General features: G+C 44.8%; 1 protein-coding gene across 5 annotated transcripts in view; it reads left to right on the top strand.

Moving 5' to 3' along the window:
• Window positions 1–21,989, top strand: part of PHACTR3 (phosphatase and actin regulator 3) — a 94,967-nt gene that overhangs the window by 43,394 nt on the left and 29,584 nt on the right. For 4 of the 5 annotated variants that reach the window (XM_050313944.1, XM_050313949.1, XM_050313948.1 and 1 more), the window contains 5 exons: window positions 9,009–9,170; window positions 10,012–10,089; window positions 13,929–14,111; window positions 17,510–17,713; window positions 20,792–21,056. In XM_050313944.1, the coding sequence (XP_050169901.1) occupies window positions 9,009–9,170; window positions 10,012–10,089; window positions 13,929–14,111; window positions 17,510–17,713; window positions 20,792–21,056 (892 nt within the window). The remainder of the gene's footprint in view (window positions 1–9,008; window positions 9,171–10,011; window positions 10,090–13,928; window positions 14,112–17,509; window positions 17,714–20,791; window positions 21,057–21,989) is intronic. The other variant, XM_050313945.1, reaches the window with a different exon arrangement.

Genomic DNA, 21,989 nt, shown 5'->3' with positions numbered 1-21,989 from the left:
AGAGCTCGTTCTCTGTTGAGTTGGAGTCACAAGATCACACCACTTAACAAATGCACCAGAAGGTGTTGAGTCCTCAGCACCAGCTGCTCACAGACCCACTTCTAACCCTGCCTTTCTTGCTAATGCAGACACACCAGTAAATCACATTAGCAAAAGGAATTGCAGTTACTTCCATGATTGTTCTCCATGCTTGGCTGCTGAGAGAGAGGGACAGGGAGAGTTAATGGACAGACACTGCTCTTCTCCTGCCAAATTCTCCTTTTGTTGTTGCCATGTGGGATGTCGTCTCTCTGTTCTTCTGGTTCTTACACAGGGCAAGGATTACAACTCAGTAGTTTGTTTTTCCTAGTCCTGTAATAGAAGAAGGAGACAACCTGGAAAGGAGTCATTCCAAGAGCTGCAGAGGAGACAGCTTCATGTATTTTCAGTAATTTCCATGTTTTTTCTGCCATTCCTGTTAGGAATAGACTGTGGTCTTGGTTCAGACAGACAGTGATAATCACTACAGTAAATCTGATAAGCAATTATTTCTTTTGGCCCTTGCCCAGTGAGGAATTCCATGTTAGAGGGCATGTTGCAGCTTGGTTAGATCAGTGTTGTGAAGCCCTTACTGAGCCTTGAGATAGTTCCATGCTAAGCTCATGTTAACTTTAATGCAGGATTTAACAGGTGAGAAGTGCCACTGCCCTTGGGGACGTGGGAGCTCTGACTCTGCTCAGTGTGTGTGCACAAATGTGCCTTTCCAAAGGTGCTGAGGGCACCAGAGGGTTGTGGCACCTTGCAGTCTTTTGAGAACTGCTGAGTATTTGGTATTATTGCTTCTGAAAAATACCAGTAGACAATGGGATAAATGAATCTTTTAAAAACAAAGCTCCCTTCAAAGTATTTCCTACATGTGTCTCGTATTTACAGACTGTTGCATGCAGCAGAGCAAACCATCCCTAGAAAATATTTAACCATTCATTCCAGTGATATGACCTGCCAAGAAGGGGTTCATTGCAATTTACCTACCAATCAAGTGTGTAAATCATTAGTAGCTTTAAAACAGTTTTACAAGGAGCCAAATTGGATGCATAACCTTAGCCAAAAGTTGAATTCAGTCACTGTGCCTGTTTTCTATCTACCTTTCCGTGTAGCTGTTCTGGTTAATGTCATATTTTTGTTGTCTAAGGATTTCTTCTCCCAAATCTCTGTCCTATTCTGGAGTATGCACAAGGACTGCTGAATTATGTGTATTTGTTGCCAGTGGGTTCGAGGAAAGTGAAAGTGCAAAGCAGCAGGAGTGATAAAGGAGAAAACAAAACAAAAGGCAGATGCTCTTGCATTTCACAGAGCAGAAAGAATGTTTTCCATCTGCAGCGGTGGCACTGAACAGTGACAGAGCACCAGCAGAGCTGTGGTGTGTTTGAGGGAAGAAGGAAATTGTGCATTAAATTACAAAGGCATAAAAGCACACAGGACATGAGGATTTGATTATTTCTCGAATAGACAAGTTTGGGATGGATATAAAGTGAGAGCTGATGGTACGTCTGAGAGACATAGACTCCCATAAACTGAAGAAACTCAAAACAGATCAGTCCTGGGCCATGAATCCCAGAAAAAAAGCAATGCATGGGTCCCTGTTAGCAAACAGGATGCTCCTCCACCGAAGGCTTCCCTGGGTGGGAATGTCCCTCTAAAGGCAGCCGCTGTCAGGGATGAGCTGCAGTGCATGGGTTTGAAGGTGCCTCTTGGAGACAGCACAGGGTGTGTTCCAGTCTGCAGACTCCCTGAGGAAGCTATAAAAAACATCCTTTCAACAGGTTTGCAGCAGGGCTACAGCTAATTAAACAACTGCAGGTGATGACACACTGCTCCTGCAGTGCAGACAACAGCTTTACTACTACGAGGACATGGCAAGCCTAATCCAAGCCCTTCCTGTGCTTGCCGGGTCTGGCTCCCTGTGTCCTGCAGAGCAGCATCTCTCTGAGAGGCTTGGGGAAACTGCCTAGCACTGGGAATTTCTTAACATGTATGTGATCCAAACCCCCTTGCAGCTGCAGGAGGGACACACTTGGCACAGCTCCTGGCCCTCTGCAGAGGCAGTGCCCATTTCAATGGATTTTTATTTGATTTGAATGGATTTTTTGTGACTTCTCAGGAGATGCTGCTCTGCTGCCTGAGCCAGTTCTCCCTGGGTGACGGGCATGCAAATGGCAAGGGTCCCCTCTAAAAGCAGATATTGTACAGGCTCAGGTAACTGAATTAACGGTGATTACACAACAGTCCTTCATTACTCTCATTTTCTTATTGTTAGCTCTTTCTCACCGAGGTAAAGCGTGTTGTGGTTCCTTTGTGCAAACACTGACAAACTGATTCTGTTAATGAACTGCTAATGTCACAGCGCGCATTGTAAATCACAGCGAGTGGCGCTGGGACTGACACAATGATCCGAAAGCATGAAAGGTTCCTGATTAATGTCTTTGCACCTTGGCTCACATGGTGGTAACGCTGTTAGGTTAACTTCCCAAAGGAACGTTTTCTGAAAGAAATCACAGATCTCAAGCATACAAGGAGTATTTTTATCTAAGAGATTTAGCTGGAGTTGCCACTTCCCTGCTCTCTTTCCTTTGATAAGCATAATCTGTTTCCCCGCTCCTTTCAGTGAAAGCTGGTTTTAAAATCCAAATACTTTGAAGGGAGGCTCAGCATGACAGAATGGAAATAAACTTCCCTGGAAGCACAGCCCCCTCCTACCACCCACAAATTGTGTTTAGTTTTTTTTTTTTCCCTTCAATTAAAGAAAAATGTTAAATCATAATTTAACACAGTAAAGAGCAGTGGAAATTATAGAACAAGGACAAATGGCAAACATTTGAGTATGAAGTGAAAATGGAAGCTCAGACTCTGGAGGCCACACAGTAAACCTGCATTTTCATGAAGGGAGTACAACAACCTAATCAGGATTCATCCCACCAGCTGAAAGAAAAGTGATTGAGCCCAAGAACAGCCTTTACTCAGGGAAGCTGAACCCAGAGCTGTTTCTGTTTTCCCCTTTCTGCCATTTATCTTTGCTTTTTCCCTCTGCCTTCACGTATGAGTCTGAATCTGCACAAATTTCCTGTGCCAGATTTTCCCCCCAGGTAGCTCAGGGAATGTTGTAGTTGCCACGTGGATGAACCTGGCCCTCTGTCCATCTGCTTCCTTAGGAGGTGGAACTGTTGGGTGAGATGAAATCCAAGGTGGGAAATCAAGAACATAAAGGATTAAAATGAGAGATAAGAATTCAAGCCATTTTTACCGACCCCACTGACCATACAAACTCTAAACATTTGGATAGATAAATGCCTGAATTTCCCCCTCAATCCTGTAATTTGCCCTACGTTGTTTCAGTAGTTTTCTGGTGTAACAAATATGATGTGTCAGAGTAACAATCTAAGTCATGTAAGCAGCTGTGCATCCAAAATCAGCTTGTAATTACATTCAGTAATCTACTACAGGTATCTTGCCTTTTCTAAATAACTAACCAGAAAGCATGTTTTCTGTTTTACAAAGGATTCTGTGTAAATTTTTTCCAAACCAACACAAAACAATTTTGAAACATTTATAACTTCAAATACAAAGTCCCTTCAAAAATTAAATAAATTTCAGGTTCATAAAAAGCTTTTTTACTGCTAATTTTAATTTCTAATTTCTAACAGTCATTCAGAATTGGGAAAATGAAAATACTCTATGTTCAAAAAACTGAAATGGAAACTTCAAACTGGAACATTCTGCTGCAGTTTTCTTTCAAAGAGAGTCAAGAAAGAGAAAGTGTCTGCAGAAATGCAGGTGACAGAAAACATTTTTAGAACAAGGAAGAGCTCCATCACAGGAAACATCTAACTAGTGCAATAAAAAAGCTCCTCAGTTTGAATTCTGCTTCTCTGGAACATAACAGAAGTGTTCAAAGGCTCCCAGACACAAGCAATTTACCCCTGTCCTGCATATTCAATCACTGAGATCAGTTCTTTATCTTTTAGGATGCTAAACTAAGGAAAAGGGGGATTGTTCCTGCTGGTGATTCTCCTTCACAAAGCTCAGGATAGTCCTTACTCTGAAACCAAGACCACCTTTTTGCCCTCTTTGCCCTGCAGGTTCCTTTCACTAGATATAACAAATGCTCTCTGTAAGGATCACCCCTAACAAGTGTCTCTGGGTTCCTCACATCCTTTTTAGAGGCAGATATGAGTTCTAGGCAGTGCTGAAAGTCCCACAGAGGTCATTTTGATTCCACTCCATCTCCACCCTCTGCAATGGACCAAAGGGAACCTGTTTTCACTCTGTGTCTGAGTTGCAAAGGCAGATGCAATGACAGTAAAGGGAAAAGCATGCAGAGCTGCATCACAAACCAATTCATCAGCAAACAGAGCACGCCTGCCTTACAAATTTGCCTGCAGCTCTTGTCTGCTGTGTTATTTTTAAACTGCCTGCAGGTTGCAGATTTTTCAGTGGTCCTTCTCCTACCAGTGTACACACAGGATTTAACAAGGCACAAGTTTCATTACGGTGAATTTAAGTTACCACAATTCCCAGCACATTAAAATTCAGCATCCTTCATCTTCCCACAAAGTTCTTGCTGCATCTGTGTAGTCACAAGAGGACATCCCATGCCTCTTCCAGCCTCCCTCTGTGGCAAGGTCAGTGTAACTCAGCTCTGCATCCCTGATGTTCCCAACTGCCATCCATCAGCCTGCAGTTGCTGTCATCAGCAACCCAGAGATCAAGCTACAGACTCTTTGGCTCATCATGAAAACCCCAAGAAGGTGGACCCAACTCACTGAACCCAGTGCTCAATTTAACAGCACTGACAGACCATCTCAGACGTGCCAGCTCAGCCCCAGCTGCTGTACAAATGAGGGCTGTGGGCAGGCACGGGGCACTTTTCCACACCCACCCAGGACACAGTTCACAGAACTTTCAGCAAACCTACCCCACTTCTGGAAAAAGGATTTGACACGTGTAAATGGGAGAGTTTCTGCGTGCAGAAAACCTTCAAAACCATCACACAATTCCTACAGGGAAGGGACTAACAGGAAGAGTGGTCTATTTATGGCACCAGTATTATGAAAGAAGAAAGCAAGGGGGTGTTTCTCAGAAACACCAATTGCCACAATTGCTGCTGATGTGAACAGAAGCTGCAGATGCCCAGACTTTCTCAGGGGTCAGACCCTGCAGCCAAATGTAATGAATATTATGGCTTGTTTGCTTCTTCTCTGTTGCCTGGTTGATCCTGCAGCCCAGAGCTGCACTGCAGAGCGGGACCCGTCACTTTGGAGCCTTTCCCCTCATCTGATTTGGGAGTCTCAGGCATTAAATCGTTCACCCTTGGCCACTGTTAGGAGCAGCACTTGCCTAGCATCATCAGAGGGGCACAGCCACACTCACTTGCACCCCTTTGACACACACAGAGCAGAGGACAAGTGTGTGGTTTTATTTTGGAGCTGGAGCTCCAGCACAGCAGCCTTCGCCCTCAGTGGGGCACAGCAGAGAATTAAAGTAATTTTGATGTAAACAGCCAATAAAGCTTCAGTCAGAGCACCCTGCTGCCCACAGGGCTGACCACGGTGTGTGGGACAGTGTGGGACAAACTGGTCTGTCTTGGCAGGGAGGGCACTGAGGGCACTGATGAACAGTCAGGTCCCTGTGCTGGGGTTAAGCTTGTGCTCACTGGCCCCTGACAGCAACTGCCCCTCATCCTTCCCCATTACACACGAGTTAAGCTGTTGCTCCTTTCCCCTGCTGGTTTGGAGAGTCAGGGTTTGGCTCTTGGCTGTTTATACTTTGCAGACATCCTCTGTAATTGCATGGCCCGGCCCCAGGCTCTCAGGCTCTGGGAGGAATAACCACATTATTCCACAGAACAGTTAGCATAATTAAAATATTGACTGCAGATTAAAAAAATGTGCTGAATATTTCACTGAGTGGTTGGAGGCTTGGTAAGCCTTGGCAGCTTGTTGGCTGCAGGAACTGGCTGATATTTAGGCACTCCTTCTCCTTCAGTATTCACTGCTGTACGTGGGAACTGCTTTTTGTGCTGTCAACTTCTTATCTCCCAAACAGCCAACCCACAATCAGGAAAAGATGAACTGACTGGGAATGAGGTGCTCCAAGGCTTCCTTGTGATTCTTATTGCCAGTCAGACCATTTCCTTGGTATTTATGACTTCAGGACATCTGTCTTGCTGTGTCTCAATCTATTTATATTTGTGTCCATCTCTCCAAATGCACAGTATAGGAACTGCATATGGTGAGAGTGTACCAGGTGATAAATCCATTTCCTTAAGAACTGTTTGTACCATAAGAGAAGCATTAATAAAGTCAAAAAGCCCACAAAAACCTCCAGTGGAACATTTGTTTAGCTTCTATTCCTTCTTAGACATTTGATTTCTATCTGTATTTCATCTGTAATCCAAGTCTAAGGCACAAAATCCTTATATTTCCAGAATCAAGAGGGCAGAAGGGGGTGGAAGAAACCCAGTTGACAGGGCTAGAAAAACCAAAGAAGGACTGACCACTACAGGGCACATATGTTGAAGTTTCTATTTAAATGTTTGGTGTCTTTGCAGTATCTCCCCATTCTCTAATGCTTGTGGGAATATCTGGGATAACAAGCATTGCTAGACACACAAAAGTTTGGGTTTCTTTGACTTTGTACATCCCCTATCCGGCAAAAAGGTGAAATGATCTCATGCTCCCAGTGTTGAACAAAACATGTGGATGATGTCTAAGGCACTTTGCATACACCTACATCCTGAACAGAGTGCTGTAACTTGCCAAGGTACTCCTTTAAATCAGCTTCTTATTTCATCTTCACTTCCATGCTTGAGAAGCTCCTGGAATGGAGGAGCAGCAGTGCAGTCTCTCAGGCAAGGAGCAGGGAGAGCTGAGCTGAGCCTGTCCTGCTCCTCTGCAGCTTCCAGGGCCAAGGCTCTGATTTACAGTCTGATCTACAGTTCTTCTGAGATGAGTTAATTCTGTGAACGTTTCTATTCCCACTCAAGAGATGTCACAAGAAATGGCCAAATGCTATTTTCTGAGGCTTCTATCACAGCTCTAAAGTGATCATAATAGCAAATTAATAGGAGATCTACTCAGCTATTTTCCATCCTCATTGCCATTGCTGTAATCAAGAGTAGCTCTACTGCTTCAAAGCTTATTTCTGTGATACTTGTCATGTTTCAATGTGCTGTCAGGAAAGGAGAAGGATATCTTGGCACTCCAGCTGTGGTCTGTAGGCTGCTGCCTTTCTTCTGGGCTATTTTCTGCTCTCAACTTAATACTGACCTCTAAACTGTAAATGATGAATATCACCTTGGGTAGACACCATGCTTTCAAAGGCAAAAATGTATTTTTATGTAGGTTTTGAATATTTTGTAAATTAACCCCCAAGATAAACTCCGTGGGATGAGACAAAAGGTGCTCTAAATTCAGTGCAAAGGAGGAGAATTTCACTGGGCACGCACGATGTGGGTGGGGGCAATTGTTACAGCTTTTCTCTGCTCTCACAGTTCACATGGCCAAGATTTTAGTTTGTCTCCACTGAATGATTCATCTCCATTACCAGTATTTTCAAAATTAAATGGAAGAGGAGGAATGTGTTCATTCCCCTGCTGTGTTTAATAATCTTCCAAAAATTGTTTCCTGTTTACTTGGAAATCCCCACCTCCATGCTGTGATTTAGACATTTTCACCCTGTTAACTCCAAAGCAAAGCCTACAAGATGCTGTATAGTTTTTCTCTTGCAGTCATAAACCAATTTACGATAAGTGTTGATGTTCCAGAGGAAAATTACTTGGAAATGTGCATAAGTTCACAGCTTCACATCGCTCATTTAAATCATAACTGATTGTTGAAAAGAAAACACAAGTTGTTGTTAGTTTTTACTCATGTAATATATCTGATGGGAGCTTCTCTTTTAACAATTAGTGTATTGCTGCTCAGTATAGACATCAATAACCCCATTTATGGGGCTGTGCTGGTTTCCTCCATGGTACTGGTCAGCACACAACTCTGAATAATTCAGTCTGTGTGCATTGTTTCATGCAAGACTTGCCTATAAGCAAAACTTACAGTGTATTTTCAAGGCATTGAATTAAAAATACCTAAATTGATTTTCCAGCTGAAGCAGTATCTCTGAATTCCTGTGGCTTGGCTGGACAAAAGGGAAAGAGTTTTCCCCTTAGCTTCCTCAAGGAATAAATTTTCACCATAGTTCTAAGATTTTACTTACGTAGCACATATCAAACAACCTATTCTTACATAAAAGATTTGCATTAGCTCACAAAAGTCAGAGTGTTCTGTGTTAGCTTATGTGATGAGTTCATTTAAAAGGCAGCAATATCCTGTGGCCTGAGAACAGAACTGGAAGCTGGGAATTCCAAAGGGACCTGAGCTTTCTCACACTTCCTCTCAGCTTTTCATAAAGGTCTGCCTTTTTCTAAATGAACATTCCATTTCTGTGATTAACTGGAGGCCACATGGGCCTGATTTACAGATGTGTTAAATTCCTCCTGCTCCCATTAGAGCCACGGGGAGCTCTCAGCTCTCCACATTTCCAAAGGCTGGGATGCAGCTCTTGGAGGGGAGAGTGACACCATTGCCTTGGTGGGTACCAGGAGTGGGCAAAGGCAGGGCAGTGATGGGAAAAGCATGAGGTGGACAAATCCAGCACATCCCCCTCTCCCTGGGCCTGGTAACCCTGATGAACCTGCGAGGGATGGCAGTAATGAAGATACTGAGATATTTGGCATCCAGACAGGTTCTGTGCAAGGGTGAAGAGAGCAGCTGGTAGGAAGCTCTGAGATGGCACAGAGAGGTTGGACACCTCTGGCTGGTGTCCCTCAGCCTGGCCACTGGCTCCAGCACTGCAGAGACTTCCTTGCACTGCTTATCTGGGTGACTTAGACCCTGCTTGTTATCTGCTGAGGCTCCACCTGCCTCCCCTTGGTAACTCAGTGTCCAACAGCCGTGTCTCCTCTTCCCTCCCAGATGAGATGGAGCAATCCCCGGCAGTGCGCTCGGACTACTTGGTCTCAGGGATTCGAACTCCACCAGTGAGGAGGAACAGCAAACTGGCAACACTGGGCAGGATCTTCAAACCATGGAAGTGGAGGAAAAAGAAAAATGAGAAGCTGAAGCAGACATCTGCAGGTAGGCTGGGAACAAGAGAGGGATCTGCACAGAGCAAAGCTAAGCTTGGTGAAACTTGCTTACCTAGGACATGCTAAAGGTGACCTGATCTCAGAGATTTCAGCATTCAGGGCTAGAAAGAGCCCAGATGTGCTGAATTCCTATGTAATATAATAGAGTGCTTTTAGAAGAACAGGTCAAACCACGAGAGTGAAACACAAGCCTTGCCACAGTCTGCTTTCCATGGGCTGTGCCTTCTCCAAATAGGCTACACATTTATGGCCCCAAGTATTATCCCCCCTTTTATTTGGGGTGAAGATTATATAGGTCACAGTAACATTATGAAAAGTGACAGGAGGGAGCTACAGCATGTGAAAAACCTTCCCTCCAGCAGCTGTCCCTGGGGCGAAGGAGCCCAGCACTCAGCACAGCGTGTACCCGCTGGTCTCTGGGGATGTCCCGGGAGATCAGTAAGGAGACAAACTCACTTGCCTTTTTCCTAAGACAGGATGATGCAGTTTCCTCCTCTTCCTATGGGATATTCCTGAGGCAGCTCCAAGGTGCTGTGTTAAACAGCATGAAGGCTCTGATATCCCTGTTACTCTGCACTCAGTGTGATCCAACAGCAGGTCACATCATAAACCTCAGCTCTACACCGGGGTCATTTTACAGCTGTTTGAGCAAAGGAAAGGGCACAATCAGGCTGAACAGTCCATGCTCCCCAAAACAAAATCCTGGCAGTTCTTTCCAAGCATTAGCAGTAGCTGAGACTAGACGGAATTCCCAGATTGCATCTTTTTCACTCCATAATATGAATACTCTGTTCTTAACTGGGGCTGTGTTGTGTTACTGCTTTGTGCAGTGCTGGAGAAGAAGATGACAGCACGGCAAGGCCGGGATGAGCTCATTAAGAAAGGCCTTCTGGAGATGATGGAACAAGGTAAGGAAAAATTCTTAATCTTTTTTTGTCAGAGGCTCCCTCAGAACAATGGGAAACACATAACTGCAAAAGCAGAAAGCTGACGAGCAAGTGAATAAAAATGAAAACCTTCAATCCGAACAGAGAGGAAAACTGTGTCTGAATTAAGACTTGTATTTCTTCAAACTGCTGCAATCCATCCATGTAGTTTAATTTTGGATGCTTTACCATCTTGAGTGCAGCTCCATCTTCACTTGATTTTACATGGTGCAGTGTGAGCTGGTACGTATATTTTATGTAATTGCTCTAAAGCCAGTTAAATCCTACTGCCAAGAAAGCCAGCTAAAGCTGGATAAATACAAACTTCAACATACAGATGCAGTCAGCTAACATGTACAACCCATGGGTCCAAATCCCATCAAATGATACTAATCTGATGTTTTCAGCTGTCTTCCCAGTAAACCAAGTTCGGGACAAAACACGTCACTATTGCGCCTGCTTTTCATTCACATGGAAAAGTGAAGCTTTTGGGAGTGTCATTTTAAAGCTTCCCTGAGCCCAAACCAGTAGAATTCACAGAAGGGAAGATGATAATGTGTCAGAAACATGCACAAAGGACCATGGTTCTCATACAACCCTGCTCCAAAGCCCTGACAGATGCTCAAGGGAGACAGAGATCTGGGTGACTATTCTGTGAGATCAAGTGAGCTCCCAATGTTACAGCAACATCCCAATTGCCATTTCCACCTAAACCAAGATAAAACAATAAATCCATATTTAAGTTTGAAAACTTTGTAGCAGAAAGTCGTGAATAAAGACTGTCCTTTTGAGTTTGACCAATCTCAGAGTAGAAGTTCTGTTCTTTGAAAGCAGTAATTGAGTTTCTTTGTGTAAAACAAAAGCCATGTCTCTAAACAGCCTGTGGGACAATTCTCAGTGATGCCATGCTGGAGTGTAACTGAGCAAATGTAGAGTCAGAAAAAGAATTTTAAAAAGGGCTTTTATTTTTCCCCTTTTCATTGCAGTAAAGCAATTTTCATGTTATTTTATTTGATATATTTTAAGATGGGTTTATGTTCAAGTCAAAAAAATAATCTATCAAACCATCAGCTTATTCTAAAATGGAAGTTCTTAGAAAGCTCATTTTTAGTTCTTGTCCATTGAATTCGTTGTGTCTCTCATAATTCTAGATAATTAGTTGCCAAGTTACAAGATCCTTTCAACAAAATTAAAATAGTTTAAATAAATACATATAGTCCAGTGAGGAGCGATGACAGGCTGTGCTTTTAACTAGACAGCTGCAAGCAGACTGCTTACCTGTCTGCAAGGAAGTTGCCTAGAGCTCCTATAAACATCAAGCAAATTCCCAGTACCTCCCTGAGCCCAGCTGAAGGACACTGCAGCTGCCTGCAAGTTATTTTTCTTTACAGAGTGTTGTGAATCTCCAGGGTTTATTGTATTGTATTATTAGGAGAAGCAGCTTATTAACTGGAATAAAAAAATTGACCCAAATAATTCTCAGTAAATGATTAGTGCCCTACTTGGACTGAGCTGAAGTGGCAGCAGTTTCAAGGCTAAGTCCTCGTTTATGCCGTAAGTTGCAATTGTCAAAGCAGCAATACTGTGCTAAAAGACTGCAGTAAATCCTAAAATCCCGCTATTTCATCAGGCTTCACTCCACTTCCAGGGACCTAATTCCTGCTCACTTTCGTAAATAGCCAGACCGGGCTGATGCTGCAGCCCGAGAAGCCTCGTGCCTTTCCAGCAGGGGCTGTCGCGGGTTTTGCAGTGGCCTGGGTGGCTCAGGGCACACCACGAGGCTGGCACAGGATCTGCAGCGGGCTGGGAGCAGCCCAGGGGGAAACTGCCCCGTCCTTGCTTTGGTGATGAGTCATCCTGCCAGGTTATGTCACCCTGTCTCCTCACACAACCCCAGAGCAGCTGCCCAGACACGCCATGCCATTGCCTGGGCCCCTTCTGTCCCTCTGTGCTCCCACAGGGCAGTGCCAGCCTGGCCCCTGGAAACTCCTGGGACACAGCTGCACTCTGGGCATCCCGCCTGCACTCCGGGAGAGGTGACGTGGTGCAGGGTCTGGCATCCAGTGGGATTCATTCCCAACAAAATCACAGCCCTACCTCTGACTCTTTGGAATACTCAAGGTCTGTGCTTACTCCTGTCCCCAGCTGATGTCTCTAGTACGGTTTTGGGACCCACTGCTACTCACAGCACACCCCCTTTCACCTAAGCAGGAGCTGATCATTCCTGCCCAAGAACATCATTGTTGTGAGTCTCAGATGCCCCTCAACAGAAACTCTCCAGCAGGGCTGTCTTCTGTTTGTCATTACTTCATTAGTCATTCCACTTTCTGTGGTCCAGGATGTGAAGGAACTCGTGTCTGACTGCAGTTTCACTGTCTTCAGTGTCAAACTTCAGTTTCAGCTGTCAGCAACCTGCCTTTCCCAGGGATGTGAGGAATGTGCAAAGCAGAGTTACCTCAAAAACACTGAGGGAGCTTCCCCTGATAATTCTCCCCATTGTGAGCACAAAGGACATCAGATATATCTGTACTTACAGCCCCGGGGGTAAGGGCTGCTGTCAAGCAATGGGGGCAGCTGTTAATACACCGGTGATTATGTATAGGCTGCCTTCACAATGAGCTGAAATGTAGGCAATGAACTTTTTCCCCCTCCCCTTCCCTGTATCATAGCAACTGTGCTACTGCAAGGGCTATTTTAAGAACAGTAACTTTTCACCAAACGTGATTATGAGGCAGACTGAGTGAGCTCAGTGTGCGAAAATACTGCATCCCTTCCACAGCATCTTTGGGCCAAAATCTGATACCCTCACCCAAAAGCACAGGAAATTCCTCTGCAGATTGTCCAAATAGCATTAAAAAGGTGTAGTTGTAGATGCTTGCTATTTCAAATCAATGTTCAAGAAACTTGTCATGATATCATTGCAAGAAAGCATAGCCCTGTCAGGAGCTTACAGAAAGGAGTGTCCAGGGATGAGAAATACAAGCTGGGAGGTGAGGGGTGAACAGCAGGCATGTCCATCAGGATGGAACACTGCCCAGGGTGGGAAGTAATTGCTTTCTGTGGTTTGCAATAGTGATGTTCATCTCGTAGATTCTGAGGGAGTAAAAGGATAGTTTGTATTCTGAGGACTCTTGCCTGAACAGGAGAAGAGTAGAAAAGCTTCAGTCATCAAGCCTCGTACAGCTGCAGGGATCACTGGCACAAAAATCTCTCAGAGTAAGCAAAGGGAGCAGTTTCTACGTCTGCACGAAGAAGGATTTGAATTTCTGATCAGCTCAGTCACACAGGACACGCTTTTCAAAGCTGAGCAACTAAAAGTGTGCTGAAAACCTCCAGCTTGGTGAGGAACATTCCTTGGGCAAGGCCCTGGCATTGCTGCTGGGGCAGCTGGATGGCAGCGTGTTGTGAGCCTGACACAGCTCATACATGTCAGACCAACCTGGGACCGTGCTGCACCAGGAGCTCTGCCCATGCAAGGAATTGCCTTCTCCCAGAGACCTCTGGTTTTCCATGCTTGTGCTCATCTCCCACATGGCAGGTGCTTCCAGAGTCCACTGGCCACTTGCTGGGGGCTGCTGGGTGCCCACAGAAAGAGGTGCCTAGTTGGGAAAACAGAGTGGGTTTAGTATCCAGGTGGGCTGGTGTCCCCAGGGTTTGCATTGCAGGGGGTGAACACTGCCCGAGATCAGGTGCTGCTCTAAGAGAAGTGTCAGTCCCCTGAGTGCAGCAGCTCTGAGACCCACTCCTCTCGAGAGGATAGCAGGGAGTGTCAGCTTTCTCTGCTCGTGGTTTAGTTAAGATGAAATGATTTGTTGCTTTAGATACCGAAGGCAAAGCCTGCACTGGTGAGGATGCCACGAGGGTGACACAGGGTGACCCTCCAGCCCCCGTGTGCCAGGCACTGGCTCCAGAAGAGGACCAGCAAGAGAGTCCAACAGCAGCCACGACTGATGTGACCTCCTTTGGTGAGGAACTGCATCTGGAGGAGCTGAAAGAAGATGCAGGTATTGCATATAAAATGTTTTTAGAACAGCTGTAAAATTTTATAAAAATGTTTCTGCCAAACTGTTCTGTGAGGAGTCAAGTATGTCAGTGCTTTAAAGGGTCAGAGCACCTTGTTCAGCTGAGCCCATTCTAGGTTAGCTATTGGTACTTAAAAACAGTGATTTTTGAGTCTTCTACCAAACTAAGGGACCACACAAAGCTTGGCATGATGGGATTAGTTGGATTATGGGACGATCCAGTCTTGGCATGGTGCCCCTTTGGTATTAGCAGTGGCTGCTGTGAAGATGAAACAAGCTTCTCTTAAAAACATTTCTTAAACCTCTGTGCCAAGGCTGAAATTGTTTGTCCTGGCTTGGGAGAACAATGTCAATACACAGCCCACACTGTCCATATCATCACCCTGGCCACCACGTGCTGCAAATCCAAGAGAAGTTCAATACCAGGAGCACAGATAAGCTAAACCAAGCTCCTTTCATGCAATTCTGCTCTGGCAGAGCTTATCCATGGCAGCAGTTCCTTGGGACTAGAGCAGCCTGGCACAACCCAGCAGCTGGAGGGTTTCCATTCACTTCCTGACAACCAAGAATGGCAAAGCTGCAGAGATAATGCTTTATCCTGGTTTGTGCCACTCCTGCCATGGAGTGATTATGGATCTTCCTGGCCTCTGGTCAATCTTTACGCTTCTCCATCTCCCCTGGCTGCCCTTTGTTCTCTGTCCCACCCCTCATGCCCTGCTTTCCCTGGGGTCCAGCCCCTGGCTGCTTCCAAGAACGTCCACGCCTTCAAACCTACCCAAATGTGCTGCTGATACCAGAAACAACCACAAATTAACCTGGAAGCGAAGAGTTCTTTGCAGGGAATGTAAAGTGGACATTCTTTAGCCATCAGCTCACAGTGGCAGTTTGCTTCAGGATGCCATTCTCAGAGCAGCATGGAGTTCAGAACCAAAGAAGTCTGTGTGACTGAGGCTGAGTGTGTGTCAGATCCAGCTTCTCTACAGCAAAGGCCCCACTGTGGCTGCTCCTCTTCACCTGTGCCAAACAGCACTTCATGTCCCAGGGAGATGCACTGATTTCAGGGAAGTTACTGCCAGAGACAGTGTTGCTCCACTCAGGGGAATGCACTCCAATCTCACTAATTTTCCCATCAAGCTCCCAACATCTGCAGGGGCCCTTGATCTTTCTGTAATGTAATCCATTAGTGACTTTTTTCTTCTCTTCCTCTATTCCACATTTTGTCTGCTGTGCAGTGGGCACGAACACACAAAGTGATATCAGCCTGGAACAAGGCATTTCCCTACAAGTACATTTAAAAGAAAATTATTTCCTCCTATAAGTCACACAATTACGACATATGACAGCTTTCCTATCAAGCCAAATTTCACAAGAATTCCTGTTAACGATGCGTATTTATTCTACTTTCCTGTCTTTTTTGAATGACAAATACTCATTCCTCCTCTTCTAGGCACACTCATTAATCTGTTTGTCAACAAATTAAATGCTATTATCTTGCCAGTGCTATTGTTTCCAAGTGCCTAAGTGCTTTGGTGCCTCCCCACACACTCTGAGCACGAGGCTGCTGAATGTTCATTAATACAGAGAGTTTGTGTTCCCAACCAGACAGAAAACTGAGCCAAGAAGAGACTTGTGATGCTGCAGCTGTGGGTGCTGTGGGTGCCCACTGAAGCAAGATGTTAGGAGATGCCCTGGAATGGTTTGGAGGGAAAGGTGCTCTGTTTAGACAATCCAGAATGCTGAAAGGAGTGGGATTTGCCAAGTACTCTGGACCTCTCTCATGGTCTGCTTTTGTGAGAGCCCACTCAGAGTACTGCATCCATCTCCAGAGCCCTCAGCACAGGCAAGGCATGGACCTGTTGGAGCAGGGCCACCAAACAGATCAGATGATGGAACACCTCTCCTGTAAAGACAATGAGAGAGCTGGGGTCATCCAGCGTGGAGAAGAGAAGGCTCCAGGGAGATCTTCCAGTACTTAAAGGGGTAATGGCTTTAAACTAAAAGAAGGTAGGCTCGAACTAGACGGAAGAAATTTTTTCCAATGTTGAGTGGTAAAATGCTGGAACAGATTGCTCAGAGAGGTGGGAGATGCCTCATCCCTCAAGGTCAGATTGGACAGAGCTCTGAGCAACTTGAGCTCGTTCAAGATATCCCTGCTCATTGCAGGGGGAGGTTGGAGTCCTTTAAAGTCCCCTTCCAACTCAAACTCTTCTGTGATTCTGTGCAGTCTTAAACTGATCTCCCCCAGTGCTTCACCTGCCAGGGTAGGAAAAATAACCCTCATGTTACTACTGAGCACGAAGTGGCTGGAAATGCAGTTTGGAGAGAGCCTGGCCATGGCTGGGGCCTGGCTCAGCCTCAGCCTCGAGCCTCTGTGGGGGTCCCCACGTGTGCCAAGGCAGAGCTCAGGACGTGTAACAGAGCGTGAAATCCAGCAGTGAGGCACTGGGGGAGTTTAAGCAGTGCCAGAGCCAGTTGGTATCTGAGCAGAATTCAAGGATGCTAATTTTGGACTGAAATTCCACCTATGTCCTGCTTCAGCTTTGTGCCTTTCTGGATGTATTCCCCTGTGCCCTCATCACAGCCTGGTCAATTTGATGAACTGCTCAGTGATTCAGCCTGCACTAACTTTAAGTGCTTTTGCCATCTTTGTGGAGACAATCCTGAAATGAGCATTGCTTCACCATCTCAAATTAAGGCTTTGTAGATTCAGGTTGTGTTTTTTTTTTAAGCACTTCACCAATTCCCTGTTCCACACTTGCTGCTGAAATCCAAGAGCAAATCTCTTTTATGGCAGGTTCTTTTTGGTTATCAGCTTTAACCTCGGGAAACACTCAGCCATTCTGGAGTCAGGTAGAGTAAAAGAAGACTTGGGAAGCAAGTTGAAGTCATATATTAAATAAGATAAAAATTAAATTATCAAAATAAACATGTCCATCAAACTGTTGGAATGTCAGCTTTTATGGGCTATTACTGGTTTGATACTCTTTGCCCTTTGGCTGTATGTTCCTAGCACAGAAGGCACTCACTCAGGAACTGCCACCACAGCTGTGCTGTAAGAAAATTCCTTGCAGTTCTCAAAGCTGCTTTGCCTTGCTATCTTCATTATTAAAGCAAAAAAGTAGGGGGGAAAAGGCAGCAAGGGAAGCTCAGCAGTTTTTTCAGAAACATCAAAACTAACACTTCATCAATATCCTCATACATTTTATTCTTCTCCTGTCTTGTCTGGTTGGCTATTTAACACAATAATTACTTTCACTAAGGAAAAGAACTGCTTCTAGTTGTGTGCCATGTGTTCTGTTTTTCTGAATGTTCCTGGCATTGTCCCCTGGCCCGTCATTATTAACTTCATGTTCCATTAATTTTACTCATCTTCCTCCTAGCCAAGAAACCTTCAGCACCCACGGAAGAATCAGAAGATGCCAGCCTGCCAGCATCTGAAGACAGTCCACAAGCCTTACTTGTACCTGAATCCACAGATTCCCCCCAGAAACAGATGGAAAGAAACCCAGCACAGCTTCCCAGCCCTCCATTGCTCCCAGCTCCACCACCTAAGGCAATCTCCAAAATCACAAAGAGCATCACAGGTCGGTCATTGCTGCTCAGGGAACCCTTTCCCATCCCTTGCGTGCTGTTCACCTGCACAGCACAGTATCTAATTCTTTTCTCAGGGCCATTTTGCCCTTTGCACTTCACACACTTATCTGAATCTCAGGGGATTATCTGTTGTGTGGCTATTGCACCAAACACATGTAAACCAAACCAAACCAAAGCAACTGCAAACATCTGCTGAATCACATGCTCCTATTGATATGCCATAAAACACAGGGAAGATTTCAATGTTTTCATTGCCTACACTCCCACTGGACAGCAGAACAACAGCCAAGATCAAGCTCAAGTCAAAGGCTCTGCAGAGGTTTCTGTCTGAAGGGTTTGCTCTCCAGGGTAGGTGTAAACTAGAGCTATGAAATGTGGTCTAGTTAACAGAGCACACATGAGTGATACACCTGGCTCCCACAAATCAATCCTCTGTGCCAGACTTCCCTGAACATTCCAAAAGCAATTCCTCTGGGCCTGATTTTCTAATGTATTGCCAATGTTGTTACGTTTTCCAACATTCTGGTGCTGCAAGAAGGGTGTTAAAATGAATATGATTTTAGTTGGTTCCAATTTTAGGGCCCCTACATATGGTAAAAGCAGTTAAAAGGGCCTTATTGCAAATTAGACTCAAGTCCTGACATCTAAATGTCAGACCTGTTGGATATTTAGACTTTGAAATGACAGTCATTATCTCAGCTCTGATTTGCAGCCTGGCACAATGAATAGGGTTTTCAATGTCACCAGGAAAAACAAAACACCAGAGGGGTACTGTGACCTGACCACTGGGGCTCATAGAAAAATATTGAGCTCTTCAGACTCTTTGAAGGGAATTACAAGTGTTTGTTTGCCATGGAAATTATCCATACTTTGTCCATGCTTAAAAGCTGTAAGAATTTGGTATCAAAATGGTATCTGAGTGCTTCTGGGGAGCTGCTGTTCAGGTTGCTTCACGTTTCTGTGCCATGGGTAGGGCTGGAGCCTGTCCCTTCCACCCTGCAAGATGAACAGGCAGACCCAGGCTCTCCTGTGACTGAGGAGAAGGCCATGTTTGGCATCAGATGGATTTGGAAACCTGACCTACAGGGTAGTGAGATTACACCTCCACCAGGCACTTCACAGCATTTCTAGTTGGGGTATTTTGCTGCAAAGTATTTCTTGTAGCATCCAAACTATTCTGAGTTTTGGTATTTCATTCTCATCTGTGTTTTCCACAAGGAACAACTTTTAAATTTTCTCAATGACTCCAATAACTGTAGACCCTTTTTCAGTAGTGATTATACATGTTTATTTTTGTAGGCATGTGGAGGCAGTGCTAAGTTAAAATTAAACAAATACTGTCAGTGAGTGAAAGGGAAGACAAAAGTGGAGGGAGAAAGGGTGATTATGAAAGAAAAGGAAGATGAAGAGGTTGAAAAGCTCTTCTGTATTTGGTTTTTTCCCTTAACAATGTTAGAGTTGCTTTTAGCAGAGGAATAAGTCAAGCACCAATTAATCAGAGAGAGGAGGGACAGGGCAAGGTGCCAAGACATCACTTTGCAAGATTATTCACTGAACAGCTGTCATTAGGACAAATAAGGTGTGATGTAAGGAAACTCTTAGTATTGTCCTAAGCTGCCACTGGGACAAGATTGGCCCTTGACCTGTTCCAGGAACAGGCTGGTATGAAGACAAAACAGGGTCTGCTCCCCTCCTGCTCTAGGGTTGAGCTGAACCCCTTGTTCTGAGGAAACCCAGACACCCCCTCTCACTGTGCAGGAGGGTAAAGTGACTCAGGAGGTGGTTTTGTTCACCTCCTCTGGCCTTGGTTGATTATAAATGTCCTCTGTGCATCTCCACAGTAGCACATCCTCAAAATGCCCCTGAGTACCCAAAACCATCTTCTTCCTCCTTGTGCTTTTTACAAGGAAATATTTAATAATTGAAGTTAATATCCAAATGTAATTTCTCCCTCTCTAGTTTTCTAGTAGGTTCCCTGCTAATAGGAACCAAGTCCTATTTTACATGGCTATTTCAGAATAATCTTGGCCTGAGCAGAGGTTTTTCCCAGCTATGAATTGAAGGATTTATCTCAAAATGAAGTGCAAAAAAAGTAATAGTTATCTGTGAAAACAAATTAGTACAAAAGCTATACAAGCTGTTATCAGTTTAAATTCCTGTTTAAGGCACTAGGTGGCAACAAGAGGCAAGAAATACTCTCGGATGAGGTTCTCACACTGCCTTTTTACACCCAGCCGAGCTGCTGGTGTAAACAACGTCATGTACCACAGGCTTGGGACACAGATATAAGGGAAAGGGGAAAGGAAAAGAGAACTGCAGACCGGAAAAACTAATCAGCATCTTTTTCAGGCCACATGTTCAGTTGTCCTAAGGGTGTGAAACTACCAAATTTACAACCAGGGAAGTGTCCACTGGGTCTGAATTTCAGCAAAATGCTTACATTGCATACAAAACAGCTGAATCTGGGGGTAAAAAGAGGTTAGATTTTCCCACCCTTCTTTTTTTTTTTCTTGTTAATGCTCAGTAGCACATCTTTCATTTGGATGTCATTTGGTGAGTTTTGTTATGCAAACATCATCCTCATATTATGATGATTTTGGCATTTTCTCCACGGCCAGATGAAAGGCAGAGGTCTGAGCTGTGCAGCAATCACAGAGGAGCAGATAATAGACCCTGGGACATTCTGTCCAGACTGAAAACCACAGTGCATAAATTTTAATACAGTCTGCCAGAGTCCAGCAGAGAAAGTGCTGGATTGGAAAGCCACCACAGTCCAAACCATTGGTGGTTAGGAGCAAGGGGGAATCAAGAATGCCTTGGTGGGCTGGGACAAAGGACAAGCTGAGCCTGTGAGAAACAGGGGAAATGGGGAGGTATTTATTTTGCCAGTTCAAAGATATGGATTCATGCAATAAGAGCCTTTTGAACTCAAATAGTTATTCAGCCTCATAGCAAAAGCAAAACATCACCATTTGCCTTGTTCAACACAACAAATTCATTTCAGTGCAGACTCTGTGCAAAAAACCAAAAGCATTTCATAACCTCTTAACCCTCTCGTGTCTTTTCAGCAGGAAGTGAAGGTGATGACCCAGCCATGAAATCTCCTCCTTCCACCATCCTGAAGAATTATGTCATTGTCGGTTCCTCCCAAATCTCAGGACAAGCTGCCCTCTTCCATCCCTCTGGCCAGAAAGGTTCAGACCCCCATGGCAGGGGACAGGTGACGACACCAACGGGTTCCCCCCACCTGGCTGCCGTCCACCTGCCTTTGCCTCCCAGCAGAGTCATCGAGGAGCTGCACAGGGCTCTGGCCACCAAGCACCGCCAGGACAGGTACCTACAGCCTTGTGGCCACAGGGGGGCATGAGGACACTCATTCCACGACATCATTCCACTTGGGATGGGATCCTACCTCATTATTAGTGTTTCCAGTACTCCTGCAGCTTGGGTTTGGCACTGCTTGGAACATCCATCCCAGGTTAAAGTGCTTGATTTGGCAGTTACTTCAAAGCATGTTCTTCCTTTACAAGGAGGCTACTGTGGCATGAAAGTGGGTTTTCAAACAGATAGAATCGTGTGGTAATCCCTGACCTGTTGCAAAGGAAAGTCTCCCCACGAGATACCAAGTTTGAGTAGTGAAGGCATATCCTGCTCTACGCACCAGCACCCCACACGTGAGAAATGCTGCCATTCCAGGCTGTGTCTCTTGGCTTACATGGGAGCACACACAACATCCATTTGTAACACAAATGCTTTTGTGGGAGTGCACTGGGTACTTTATCTGGCTTTCATTATAAGCTCTCCTGTATTATTAGAGGAGGAAAGAGATCACCTTTTCCTCCTGGAGCTTCGGAATTAAGTTGGTATAATTTCTTAGTTCTGTTGCTATGGGGAACAGACTCAGACAATGTTATTTCCAGGTCTTGTTGAACCTTTGTCACAGTCAGAGAATATCAGAGTGGTAATATTTCATGCCATGTGTATTTTACATTAGAAGGATGTGCTGTTGTGGCTTTTTTAGTCACGGTATATCTTGTGACTATATACAAAAGAAAAACATCAATTATCACCCTTCCATATCTTATATTAATGACAGAGACAGCAAAGTAGATTCAGATTAGCCATTCTCAGTACAGTTTTGAGAATGCTATGCTCTATTGGCCCGTGCTGAACTCTCTGCCCTGCCCTTTACGAGCTACAGGACATTCATCACATTCACATATAACAGTAAGTTTCTACTGTGGCAGTAAAACAGTCTGTAAAAAC

The sequence above is a fragment of the Myiozetetes cayanensis genome, unplaced genomic scaffold (assembly GCF_022539395.1).
Source record: "Myiozetetes cayanensis isolate MyiCay16 unplaced genomic scaffold, myiCay2020 scf19, whole genome shotgun sequence".
Classification (NCBI taxonomy): domain Eukaryota; kingdom Metazoa; phylum Chordata; class Aves; order Passeriformes; family Tyrannidae; genus Myiozetetes; species Myiozetetes cayanensis.
This window is presented reverse-complemented; position numbering and strand designations above follow the sequence as displayed.